Raw genomic sequence first — 13,487 nt, forward strand, 5'->3', positions numbered from 1 at the left:
GAGGAGGCCACTCTGCCCCCTGGCATGGAAAGAGCCTCATTAAATCACCTTCTTTCTTATCTCTTGCTGAAGGGAGAGGTTCAGCCTTTGCTGATCACACTATTTCAGGGACCACACCACCCATCAGTGCTTGCAGCTGAGCCACTCTTTCAGAGGCATGTCCCCCCACTTGCCCAAATGCCATCACCTTTCCCATCTTCTTCCCTGCTCACACCCCCCTGGTTAAAAGAGAAAGAAAAAATCCCCTCTGCAAGGCAGCAGGGGTTAATGTTGTCAGCCATGACGTCAGGATCCCAGTTTGTCGGAGTGTCCCCCTCCCCATCCACAAACTCCCTCCTCTCTCCTCCCCTCCTCTTGTGACTTTGCAATGAGCAGCAAAACTCCACAGGAGCTGCGGCAACAGCACTAGGGAGACATCCAGTCCTCTCTCGGAGAGCAGCTCTCTCTGCAGACAGGGATTTATTCATTTTCTACACATGCATAGATCTATTTATTTCTTTTCTGGGTTGCATTTGTTTTTCCTTTTCTTTAACCCTTTTAGAAAAAGCCCCAAACCTTCCAAGTGACGAGGCTGAGATTTCCCTATAATAAAAGAACTGCACGGTGGGGCTGGGTTGCTTCCCTTTCGCCCTCGGAAAATGAAGAGGGAAGGGGGAGCAAGTAGGTAAAATCCAGAATAAAATCATATTGCTAGATAACGCACGCCTCCCCCCTCACACACACGCACACACACACACACACACACACTCTCTCCTCCTCCTCCTCTGAAGGTGGGTAGCAGAAGCCATGCAACATCTGCAGAACCGGATGGCAAAAGAGCAGGAGGAAAAATAATCCAAGTGGAGTGCTCGGGGGACGCTGAGTTCTTTTTTCTTTTCTTTCTTTTTTTTTTTTTTAATTTTCTTTTTTTTTTTTTTCTCCTTTTTCCCCCTCTCCCTCGTACCTGTGAGATTCCGCTTCATGTTCTGCTGAGCCCATTTTGGGGCATTTTATTTTTCTTTCTCTTGGGATTTTCTCCGTTGCCAGAGGATGTCTCTTGTTGAAAGGATGCTGAAAGGAAGAAGAAACGAATTCTTTGACTGGCACTGAAGGGGGGGGGGGGGGGGGGAGGAATATTTTTCCCCCATATTTTTTAGGGATTTTTTCATTATTCTTTTTCTCTAGGAAATCATTGCCTGGGGGGGGGGTTGGTTTCTTTTTTCCCTCCCCCCCTTTTTTTGGAGGGGGATTTCAGAAGATCCATCCTTCTTTCCCCTCCCCTCCAAAGATTTTTTTTTCCTCCTTCGTCTTTGTGGAAATGTGGACATTTCAGGCAGACAGATTGAGTGGAATTGTCTCTGCTTTAGCAGCTCTTTGTCTCGCCTGCTGTGCACAAAGGTAAGCATTGCGATCCCAGGCTGCAGGGACAGGAGGGCTGATCTAGGGTTTGTTTGTTTGGTTTGGGGTTTTCTCCATCGATTTGTACGGGGGAAAGGGGAGGGGGGGGTTCTTTCCCCAAATCACTTCCCCTGCTGCCTGCTGTTGTTATTTCCCAGCCCATGTCATTTTAGGAGGAGGAGGGATGCTCATACATGAGATGTGGTACAGGCTTTCTGCAGATGGAGCCCACCTCGCAGCCCACTTGCAGCGCATCCTCTCCCCCCCCCCCCCCGCCCCAGTACGTGACCTGGGGGAAAATGGCAAAATGAAACGTTTTGCTGTGTAACATGGTGCCTGTGGGAGCTGAAGGAGTGTACGGCACCGAGCTGTGTGCATACGCACCCGGCACAGGGCTGCCTTGGCTGTGCCTGTGTCTGCACACACAGTGCACACATAGAGCACACACGCACATCCAGCCTGTAACACAGCCCCGGCTCTGCGGTGTAGTGGAGGCAATGTCTGTGCTTCCCTGCAGGTTTATGGCATGCAACATCATCATCTGTGGGTGCGAGGCTTTCAGATACATCCCTGCATGTGCGCATTCATCCATGCCTGTTCGGGTGCACACACATGTGTCTCACAACGCACCTACAGAGCACAGCATGCTTGACCTGCTCTGCGTGTAGGCATGTAAATCTGCTCTAATACCCTGCATACCCAAGCTGCAGCTATTCCTGGTTTATGCCTGGATCACTCCGTGTGATCCAGGCACCCATCCAGCCTGGACAAGGTGTACGGAGAACACCTGTTTGCTCCGACACAGGCGTTTATCCACTGCCTTCACACACAGGAGTAGCACTGCCTACTCCTCCTCGCCCTCCCTGCTCACACATGCAGGTGGGTTTGTACCTCTGTGATGACGGTGTGCATGAAGCCTGCTGGGAGGGGAGCTGTGGCATTTCCTTGCTCAGCCGGGCGCGCTGAGCAGTGTGTTCCCGACACGCACACGCAGGTCCCTTGCAGATCTCTATATACAAAGATTTATGTTCCCATAGTTATAAACACGCACATGCGCAGATCCATGCCCACCTTACCCACACCATTCATGCCTGGTTCCACTGTGTATGGACACATACACCAGCACGCTTAAGAGGCAGTGTCCAAGCAATGCCCATATCAAAAGCCTTTGCTCAGACATGACCTTGCATGGGTATTTATATCTGCTTATGTCCAGGGCTGCTATTCACCTGTAGTCTGCATGTATAATCTGTACACCTTGGAGACAAAACACTCTCCCATGTGCACATGCCTTCAGCTGCTCCCACACATCCCAGCCAGCAGCACAGTGCACATGTATGTAGACGTTTGGCTGCAAGTGTATGTGCATATGCAAAGCACCCGCACACCCACAGAGAGTCAGGGACACAGCATTAAAAAATCCAGTTCACGGGCTGGATGAACGTGCTCCCTGAGCGGATGCAGACCCACATTTGCCAGGAATAGCACTTAAATGCAGCTGCTTGCTCGCAGCTGGGTTTGCCTCTTCAGCAGGGGGGACATGGCTTTTTGGATCAAAAATAGCATCAAGAGGCAAGAGGCCTTGCCCTTGTTCAGGGTGGCAGTGTATGTCCTCACTGGGCCAACTTGTAGCTGATGAGGAGGAAAGAAGCCCTGTATCTCTCTTCCCACTGCCCTGCTCTGCAGGGCCCCTGGCACATTGGTTACTGCCTCTGTCTCAATTTCCTTGCCTGTATTAAGGAGATGACACTGCCTCCTGAGTTTATGTCCTGTGTGAAGCTCTACAGAAGTGTCTAAATCCCTTGAGAAATACAGTGTCTATATGAGGAATATGGAAATTATGACTATGGAAATCTGTGTACCTGGGAATGACTGTCTAGAAATGAGCAGATACTGGTACACACTATCCATCCATGGTGATCTTATATATATAAGCATGTTGCAAAACCTCACATACCTGCATAGAGATCCACAGGTGAAGTGGGCATTGCCAGCCTAGACACAGTGCGGTGAAGATGTCCACCTGTGTGTCCCTCTCTGGCCTTTTTACAGTGATTAAAGCAATGCAGTGAAGAGCTGTACCCCTCTAAGCTGCACACTCAGGAATGTGGCTCAAACATCCCCCCCACACACAGCCTCTGTCACTGAGCTGAATGGTTGGTCCATACATCAAAGCTGGGCCTGGGAAGTGTGCTGCCTCCTATTTGCACCTCACTGTTCTGTTGAGAAATCCCTGCGCACACACAGCCTGCGCATGCAGAGCCTTAATGCATGCCAGGACTTCCCAGTGGTCCCACATGCCTCCACCTACACCTGTATGGAGAGACTGAGTTGGAAGGGACCTTAAAGCTCACCCAGTTCCAACCTCCCTGTCATGGGCAGGGACACCTTCCACTAAAGCAGGTTGCTCCAAGCCCCATCCAACCTGGTCTTGAACACTTCCATAACCCAAGCAAGATCTGCACCCACAGTCACCTTCACACAGACTTGTTTATCATCACATACATGTACATACATTTGGGCACTTATCACAGCTGTAGCTTCGAGCTCCGGCACCTTCATGTGTCTGTATCTCTGTGTGCATAGGAAGGAGTTCAAACATCCTTCGTACCATCAGGAGAGCACGTCTGTGTGTCTGTCTATGTGTGTGCAGACACATGGACATGTCAGTGCAAACCCCTGCATCCAGTGAGGAACAGGGCTGGCTAGCAGTGGTAGTGCTATGGTGCAGCTTTCCAGCTTGACTTGGATGGATGTGGGAGGTGGTGCTGACAGGGAGACGTGCTGTTGTGGTAGGTGACTGCAAAGAGCAGCAGTTGTCACCAGCAGTGTCTCTATTCTCATGCAAAGCAGGGAATGAGGGTGGCACAGAGGCTGGGTATTCAGGCAGAAAACCTATATACCCTGCAGCGCTGAATAGGTTCAATATTTTTAGCATCCTCTGCTTTCTGGTTTCCCACCTTCAGTTTTGCTTTGGCTCTTGGGCTGTTTTTAGAAGAAGCTCCTTTCTTTCCGAAATGGCTGGATCGGTGTTAGGGAGGACAGATGCCCCTCCTGTGTACAAGTCATGGGGTTGGCAGGGAAAGGATCACTGCTCTGGCACAAAGAGGGAAAGATGGACTCTCCTCCCCTGCCTCTGTCTCTTGGTTTGTGTTGCTAAGAAGCCACAATGATACTGAGTGACAGAAAAGGCATTTTTACCTGCCAAAGATCAGCTGTATGTTGAGGCCATAGGACTAAAGTAGCATTGTTTTTTTATTTACTTCAATAATATGAAGAAATACCTGGGTGCATTGAGAAGCAGAGGTTGCACTGGGGTGTGTGACAGTGCCGGGTGACTGCTGGGGGGCACTCCTGTAGTCGAGACCTCACTGTGTGACCAGTCCATGCTGTGCAGGGTGAGACCAGGAGCAAATGCCCAGCATGGAAGGCAAAAGGGAGTGAGCTCTGCAAAAGAGAGGCTGGAGCCACCCAGTGCACACCTTGGTGGAACAGAAAGGACAATTTCTGCCTCTGTGTGTGTGTGTGTGTGTGCACCCACCCATGGGAAGGGCACAGTGAGGCACCCCAAATGTGTGGGTCAGTGGCCCAGAAGAGTGAGTGTGGTGCCCACATTGAGGGGTGCACCAGCCTCGTGGCACTGCGGGGATGCAGGCACATACCGGGCCGGAGTGCAGGGGGATGTAGTTTGTGGTACCCAGGAGTCAGGGTGAGCCACAGAAGAGCCAAACTACTGCTGAGACTCCTGTGTCACTCCCCAGGATGGCTTAGGAGCCCTAGCAGCCCTCTGGGGCTTGTGTGCAGGCCAAGACCTGTGCAGGGACATTCAACGTGAGTGAGCTGGGTGTCTGTAGCACACACAGGAACTTTGGTGCCAAGGGGCGCGAGGGATGCTGCGGCAGTGCTGCACAGCCAGGATGGCACAAGGGATGATGAGGACTCTCTTCTTTTGTCTTTCAGCCCATCCACTGGGAATATTTCTGTGGTGAAAGAGATTGTGGACAAACTGCTGAAGGGCTATGACGTCCGCCTCAGGCCTGACTTTGGAGGTATGGTGATGGCTGGTCGCAGGGAGCGGAGCACGGGGGCTGTCCTGTGTCCATGCTCTCAGCTTGGCCTCATGAAACACTCCCATCTGACACCTCCTGCCTTCCTTTGCTAGCCCTCAACTCCTTCTTGCCTTCTCCTTCACCTTTCCTTCTTCTCTCCTGGTTTCCTTCCTCTCACTGGCTCCTCTCCTCCCACTGTCACCCATTCCTGCACGCAACTGGGTTGTCCATAGCGTGATGTCCCTGGGGACATTTTGCTGGGACAGACACCCTGTTTTTCCTTTACTCCAAACTTCCCTCCATCACAGACTCCAGGTCATCCCTCCTCCACTTCTGTTCCCACTGCCATTTATTTTAGCTCTTTTCCCTGCAGAGGGTTGGGGTGAACGTTGGTCTGTTGGTTGCTCTGCCAGGCTGCCCCTTCAAGCAACAATATGGGATAAAATATTCCCTGGGAGCTGGTGTCCTGGCTCCTATTCAGTAGGAGATGCAAGGATCTGCAATTCCTCTCTTGAGTCCTGTGAGCAAAAAGGAGAATGGGAAGGGCCTTCTCTTTGTCATCCTGGTGGATAAACCTTAGGTCCTGTCACACTCCCAGGTATGGTTGAGGACCATTTGTTGGAGAGGAGCAGGCAGTGGAGAACCACAGCTGACGGCACAGGGAGGGGGGTTTGGAGGACTTCTGTCCCCAGCCTGCAGAGCTTGGCTGTTCTCAGTCTTTTCTGGGCAATGCTTTTACCTCCTCACAAGGACATGTGTGGGACTGGGAGATCTTCAGCCTGCAGGAGGACAGGAACCATGTAGAGGTGTTCTTCTCCAAATGACTGCTGGGTAGCAGATTCATGCTTTTGCTCATAAGGAGGAGAGATGCCAGGGCCAGTTCCACGGTGGTACAAGGAGGAGTTTTCTCTCAAGGGGTCTAATCCAGAGTTCCTTGAAGCTGGGGGTGGAGGAATATGGCCACTGATTTAATCAGATTTTGAAGTCACCCCTGTGTATTCCAGTTTCTTGTGACCCCATGAACAAACCTGTCTCTCCTTGAAGCTTCTGGTCTCCCTGCACCCTACTCAGACTTGCCCCCATCCACTGACTGCCCCTTACCCTTCATCAGAGGCTCCTTTCCCTCCTCATGCACACAGTCCCCACCACACTCTACCCTGGGGTGGAACAGGGGCTTTCAGGTGGCAGCACTAGGAGCTGCTGAACCCTGGCCTCATGGAGGGCTGTGGGCTTTGGGAGATGTTCATACCTCTGTAGCGCTCAGGGCCATCTCGGAGGTCACTTCTGTGCAGTGGGAGCCATTTCAGAGGGGCTTGCAGTGCTCTGCAAGGAAATGGGGATCCCCCCACTCCCTTCTCTGCTTTGGACATGTGATATGGGGGTATTTGATTTATTAGCTCTGTTTAAGAAACATGAAATGTCCCTATTAGCTCAACAGTCCCAATCACAGGAATTGTTGCAGTCACATTTTATGAGGGGGAGAACTGCAGAGATGACATAAAAACTGCAAGAAAACCATCTTGTAAGCCACTGAGATGATTCTGATACAGTAAAACAGTAGGTGGTCCAGCTCCGCGGAGGCACAGAGCAGAGGGGTGCAGCGGGGAGCCATGGGAATAGAAGTCCATCAGTGCAGCTGCATTTCACAGCCTATGTTCTCTGATGGCAGGTCCCTGCAGTACCCAGGACACAGACACCCCTTCCCTCAACCTGAGCAGGGCACACAGGGCTCAGGGCAGTGCTGCTGTCCCTGTATGGGTCTGTGTGATAAACAGGCTGGGCTCAGCATCCTTCCTGGCTGTAAAGTGCATGTTGTTGGGCAGCCATTGCATTTTATTTGATTCTACTTTGAATTCCCAAAGTACAAGCTGCATTTTAACTCACTCAAGCAGAGATATAGAAAGATGATGTTAACCCCCTTTCCTGCACTCGTCTCACCATTGCCTTTCACCCTTTCTTGCCCTTCTCTTTGCTCATGAGTGCAAAGTCCTGGCTGTCAGCACCAGTGGCCATGCCTTTGGTGCTTGGTGTGCAGGGATGCCCTCACTCTTGGCACATCTAGTCCCCTTCCCTTTTAAGATAAGCTTATCTAGTCAAAATTGTCCCTGCAGCACTTACAGTTGAGGATGTGTTGAAAGGTGATTCTGAAAGCTGGGCAAGCCTTACAAGCCTAGGGGAAAGGGGGGGGAAGTTTCGTTGCTCCACTGCTATCCCCAGTGCTCACCGGTTCTCTGTGATTTTGGGCTAAATCCATTGCCAGGAGAAATCCTGTGGGATCATACAAGGATCTAGAAGCCCTTATGGCTTCTAGCTGATCCAACAGCCCTGCTGTGAAGATGGCAAATCTCGCCCCAGTGAACTGCGTTCAGCTGAAAAAGGCACAGTTTGGGCATAACCCTAGAACATTTGTGTATGTCTCTCAGGGATGCATGGGACTGGGTTGAACCCCCTTTCCAGCACCCTGAGCTGTTTTCCAGTCCACTGCCCTGCAGCCCACCTTGTGCTCCACTTGGACCAGCCTGCCACTCTTCGGCTGCTTTCTAGCTGGCCAAGATGGGTGTAAGCCATCTCTGTTGGGGACGGAGATCACTCTTCACTCACTTGTGCGCTCATCCCAGGAAGTCCAGTCAGGGTGAGCTGTGAATGGCCAAGAGAGCGTCTCAGAGGGTTGGCAGGTCCTGCTTGGAGCTGTGTGTCCTGGAGGAATGGCATGAGGCTGCCTCAGGGCTGGCCCAGCAGTGATGGAGAGGTCTGGATGGACAGGCAGCTGTCTGCGGCCAGAATGGAGAGGACTGGAACAAAGCAGCTACCACTCAGCTGCCCGTGAGCCAGGCTGAGCTGCTCCAGAGAACACCTCTAAAAACCAGAGCCCTCGGTCCTCTGCAGCTCAAGGATGAGGGCTTTGGGGGCAGGAGGGCAGTGCTGGGCACCCCAGACGTGTGGGCAGAGAAAGATCCTTCCCAGATGATTCCCATGTTAGAAATTCAACCCACAAAAGCAATAAACCAGGCTCCCCTCCCACCTCAGCCCTTTCCCTGCTGGCTTTCCCTGTATCTTCCTCCTACAGGAGCATTGTTTCCTTCTTACCATCCTCCCCTCACATCATCACCCCTGCACTGTCCCTGCCTGTTCAGTCCCACAGGCAGGGTACCACCTTTGTACCCTCGGGTGCCTCCTCCACAGTTGCTGCCCGTGGAGCAGGAGGTACCTTTGAATGTAGAGGCACTGGAAGAGCCTATTCCCACGTACCATTTGTGCTCCTTCCCATGGTGAGGCAGATCTTGCCCCTCACAAAGAGAGCCAGTGCTTCCGCAGCCTAACCCCTTCGTTCCAGCATCCCTGGGATGTGTTGCTTCGATGGCTCCAAATGCAACTCGCTGCTCTCCAGTCCTCTTTTTGAGAAAGAGAACTCCGACTAATGCCAAAAGGAGGACAGGCCTGCTGGGGATTGCAGTTCACTTTTTAATTTGGAGATGCCTCGTTAGCTCTGGGCCGAGCTGAGTGCCTGGGAAGCATCAGCCACTCGCTCTCCTCCCCTCTCCATCACCCCCTTGGAAACCCATTAGGCCAATGAGCAGGTCGGCTCTCAGGGGTGGTGCTGTGGCAGTGAACGTGACGTGCTCATCTGGGGAGCTGGGCTGAATGGAGGGGACACACGGGGGAAAGAGGGAGAGTTGGAGCTATGGGGATGTGATGGAAAAATCGGGGAGCAACTCCTCCAGAAAGACATCCCTGTTCAGTGGGGGCAGTCTAGGGGGGTCAATCATCAGGTGAGGTGAAGTGGAAGAGTTGGTGTTGAAGGTGATGCAGGTACATCAGTTCTTGGGGTGCAGGTTGTGTATTCTTCCAGCCTGGGGAGGCCTGGACAGTCCCCCAAGCCATAGGGTAGCACACCATGTTGAAGAGATGTGGAACATGTAGGGACCAGAAAACACAGTTTTCATGGGCTGAGCAAGGAGATGCCTGGGACTGAAAGGGCAGGGGGTCACTGCACAGCAGATCTAAGGGGTTTGGCCAGGATTGTGGTGGGGATCTAGAGCAGCCTTGGAGGATGGATTTGCAGGGTAGAAAACAGATGCAGACAAGGGCTTTTGTTCTGCTAAAGAGGGAGATCTCTGTCCTGGTACAAGAAGAGCAATCATGCAGAGGGAGGTCTTTTGGCAGGGAATGCTGGGGACCCTGCTCAGCTCTAGGGGCCATGGCAATGTATCTCACAGGGAGATCAAATCCAGCTGGCCCTGGCCTGGGGATGGACAGTACAGGGGCAGTATTCAGTGGGCATATTGTGAGCACAACAATGACACCACAGTAAGTGAAGCAGGATGCTCACCATTTAGGACTGGATGAGAGGATGCTGCAGATGAGGTCTGGGAAGCATTGCAGGGCCATGGGTGGGGAAGAGAGGGAGCTTTCAGAGAAGCATCCTGGTTCTTGTAAGTGCTCTCAGGCACTTGCTTTCAGAAGCATTAGTTCCATAGGAGGAAAAAAAAGAAAGCCAAAATACAGCAAGCAACTGAAGACTGTTATTGCCCCAGGGTAGAGAGGGAAATGAAGGAATGGCAGGAGGATCCCACTTGAGCTCCGTGACTCAGCTGCTCTCTGTTGGTGCAACATCTCCAGCCCAAAACTTTGTGAGAGTTTAAGGACTTGCCTCTGTTTCCCAGGCATGGATGGAGAGGGACACTTTATGGTTTCCCAGCAGCAATCACAGATCTTGTTAGCCAAAAGCAAGGTGAGGGCATTCTCTGCTCCTTACGTGCAGCCCACCCAGACTGCAGGGCTCCTATTGTTTCTCTTGGGTGGTGTGCATGGTGTCTGAAAAAGCCTGGTGAAAAAGGAATGACCGAGAAGCCTTCAGGTTTACACACTAAACCCAATGTTTTCATGCCTGTGGATCCACCAGCTTTCCCTGCTCTATTTTTAATTCACACTTCCCTAAGGACAAATAGCACTTAGGGGGTCTTGGATTGAAATGAGCCTGTGTCCTGCTCCTCATGTGTTCTGGGGCATGGACCTGGATTCCCAGGTCTCATCACCTTTGCCCAGTCTCACCTCTCTCAAGCCTGACACCCAAACCCGGCTTTAACCTCAATATTTTGGACTCCCTCCTTTCTACCCCTTGCTTCTTTTGCCCTCAGCCCCTCTCTTCTCCATCACACCTCCACCCTTCTTGAGACCCAGCCTGCTTCCACATCCTGCTTGTTCCCCAAGGGCTCCCCTTCCTCAAAGGTCACTCCAAATTTGGACCTGGGGATGAAATCCTCAGTCCTTCCCTGCATAACAGCATCACCGGAAACCTCGAACTGTGGAAATAAATGATTGCTGATGCATAAAGTGTTGCAGTGAAACATCGTCAGTAGCTCAGGGCTCTGAAAGTGGCTGCTTTTGTTGGCATGGATGCAGCAGGAGCTGGAGGGGTGGCTGAGCTCTGCCCTACCAACCCTGTGTGTCTGGGAAACAGCTACTCTTAGTTGGTCTGTACTGGGGGGAACGGGAATTTGGGTTCTTGCATAGCCAAGTCTGGTGGTATTACACATTGATAAGGTTTCTTGACAAGGTCCCTGTTTTCTACTGCATATAAGACTCAGCCACAGTGGTTGTGTTTTTTTCCATGCAGCTCGCTTTGACTTTTTGAAGGGGAGGGGGGAAATTTTAGGCAAAATGATTCAGAGATTTCTGGGAATGAGCCGATGCAGGTACCTGCTGGGCTTTTTCCTCTCCTAAGATGTTGGGCAGTATCTTCAGCAAGGCTGGCACAGATACATGCTCAGCAGGCAGGTTCCCAAGGCTGTCTCTAACCCAGGTAGGACAAGAACCATGGTCACTCTCTCTGGTCCTGGTGAAGCATCCCAGAGTGGTGGTGCTGACGTGGGAGGGCCATGGTGTGGGGCTGGGAAGGGGCAGCCCGCTGATCCTGGGCTGCCTGTCCCAGGATTGTAGGAGCCGCAAACCTGCCCTTCCAGGGCTTAGTCCTCAGCTCTCCAGCTCTCTCCCCCTCCGCTTCTGTAGCAAAAATGCTTAAATCTCAGAGCAGCCAGATTCAATTTTCCCAACGCTTCTGAGATGCCTTGAGCCAACTCTTTTGCACGCTCCAGGGCAGGGAATTGAGGCTTAGCAGGAAGGCACTCCCCCCACCGGGCCATCTCCTTCACTGTACACAGGAGAAATTGCCCAAAGCTGGACACAGGGTTAGCCTCAAATGCTGCACTTCACAGAGCCTTACTACAGCAGGAAATATCACCCTGCTCTATACCCTGGCAGGGCAGAGGATTTGAAAGCAGAGGGGTGAATACGGATCACACTGGGGAAAGGGGTAAATTGAGGAAGGAAAGGCAGGAGTTGTCTGGAGAAGGTTGCAAGCCCCAGTGTCTGAAGGAAAGCTGGATATGTCACCAAGGCTGCCTGTAGTCCCAGTTTAGTTCCTGAGAAAAGGATCTTCTTGGTCAGTAAAACTGTCTGCAGCTGTGCAGCCCTCAATTCCTCTCTCATTTACGTGACTCCTGGCTTCAGACCATGGGTCACATCCTCTCTAGGACTAATCCAGAAGGATGATGACAACCTCCTGCTGTTGTGTCTTTCTTCATTAACTGAAGTGGCAGGAAATGAAAGGATCCAGTCCTTCTTGGGACATATGTGGATGTTAGCACATTGCCACATGATGGAATTTCTATTTTTTTTTTCCACTTTGCTCTTTTTATAGGAAATATATGCTGTGAAAAGGACTTTGAGGCTGTAAAGTCAGACTCTCAGGACTTCAGAAAAGCCAGAATTGAGGTTTCTCTGTGGATCTGTATTTGGTCCCCTTGTGAGGGTGCACGAGGAGGCAAGGTCCAACAGTTACTTCCTCCTGAACTCCTCCACAGAGCACAGAGATACCATTTACACGTGGAGCTGATCTTTCTTGTTCCCGCATCCAAGAAGGGGACAGGCTGGGAGCATGACAATGGGGATTAGCTGAGGTGGTCATGGCAGGTGATTAGGACAGGTTGAGCCAGACGGGAGTGAGATGAACGTCTGATGCAAAGCCTGGGAATGAGCAAGCAAAGACCATCTTGGACTGATACTTTCTTGACTGTTTCACATTCTTACCCACTGACAACACAGAATTGATTGGCTTTATATCTGCTGTCAAGCTCACCAGTGCAGCATGAACATGTTCACACCTCCCCTCCAAGGAGCCAAAGGCATCCCCTGCTGTGGGGGGCCCAGCTAGAACACCTGATTCTCCAGGATACTTGGCAGCATTGGCATCAGCACACTGCATATTGGAAGCACAGCTCCTATTGATCTCAGCCACATCTCAGAGCTCAGCGTAGTGCCTCAAGAGAGAGACATGCAGAGCTCACCAAAACATGTGAGGTTTAGGTGACTTGTGTAGGAAGGAGCACTAGGAACCCCTGTGACACATCCAGTCCTGGAGAACAGGACTCAGCTACACAAACATCTTCTTCCCTTTCCCAGAGGCCTCCCCCTCACTCACTGCATACCTACATCAGCTTCTTCAGCAAATCAGGCAGGGACCCCACTGTCAGCACTATCCTCCGGTACTTAATCCTGCGTCATCCTCCCAGCAAATCCATCCTTTGTCAAACAAGGAAAAGGAGTGAACAAGAATCTTGTGGACTGCTCAATTAAGAACTGGCTCTGTAACATCCATTCATCAGTGGGCATCCTTCCACCTAACTTTAATCCATATAGATTTCACATATATACTTTCTTAGTGTAAAAATATTTTACAATATTAGAACCTTCTCCCAGTGTGATAGAGCTTGTGAGCTTCTTGCTGCACCTTGGACATATTTGTGCATTCATCTATGGCCCTCCAAGATTCTTATTATCTTCCTTCAGAGACAGGAAGCTCTGACACAGAGCAGTGGAGGGAGTTTCTGGTGGCTCAATGAAGATAGCAATGAAGATGAGTTACCGTGAGTTTCAGCCCAGAGTCAAATTAAACTTGGGTTTCTGATCAATCTATGTGCCTAGAGCTGTTTTTGGTGGTACCAATCACTGTTTTCTGGATTTGGTATTATGTGGTGGGCACGAAGTCTTGCTGTCATCCAT

General features: G+C 51.3%; 1 protein-coding gene across 2 annotated transcripts in view; it reads left to right on the forward strand.

Moving 5' to 3' along the window:
• The first annotated feature begins 370 nt into the window (after positions 1-370).
• LOC133265433 (gamma-aminobutyric acid receptor subunit beta-4) overlaps positions 371-13,487 on the forward strand; it is a 72,780-nt gene continuing 59,663 nt past the window's right edge. Inside the window, exons 1-2 of one of the 2 annotated variants that reach the window (XM_061445952.1) lie at positions 371-1,377; positions 5,338-5,426. In XM_061445952.1, coding sequence (XP_061301936.1) covers positions 1,298-1,377; positions 5,338-5,426 — 169 coding nt within the window. In that variant the 5' untranslated portion in view covers positions 371-1,297. The remainder of the gene's footprint in view (positions 1,378-5,337; positions 5,427-13,487) is intronic. The other variant, XM_061445951.1, reaches the window with a different exon arrangement.

Source organism: Pezoporus flaviventris, unplaced genomic scaffold, assembly GCF_033815535.1.
Source record: "Pezoporus flaviventris isolate CSIRO_AGI_PZ_B2104156 unplaced genomic scaffold, CSIRO_AGI_Pfla_v1 ptg000005l, whole genome shotgun sequence".
Classification (NCBI taxonomy): domain Eukaryota; kingdom Metazoa; phylum Chordata; class Aves; order Psittaciformes; family Psittacidae; genus Pezoporus; species Pezoporus flaviventris.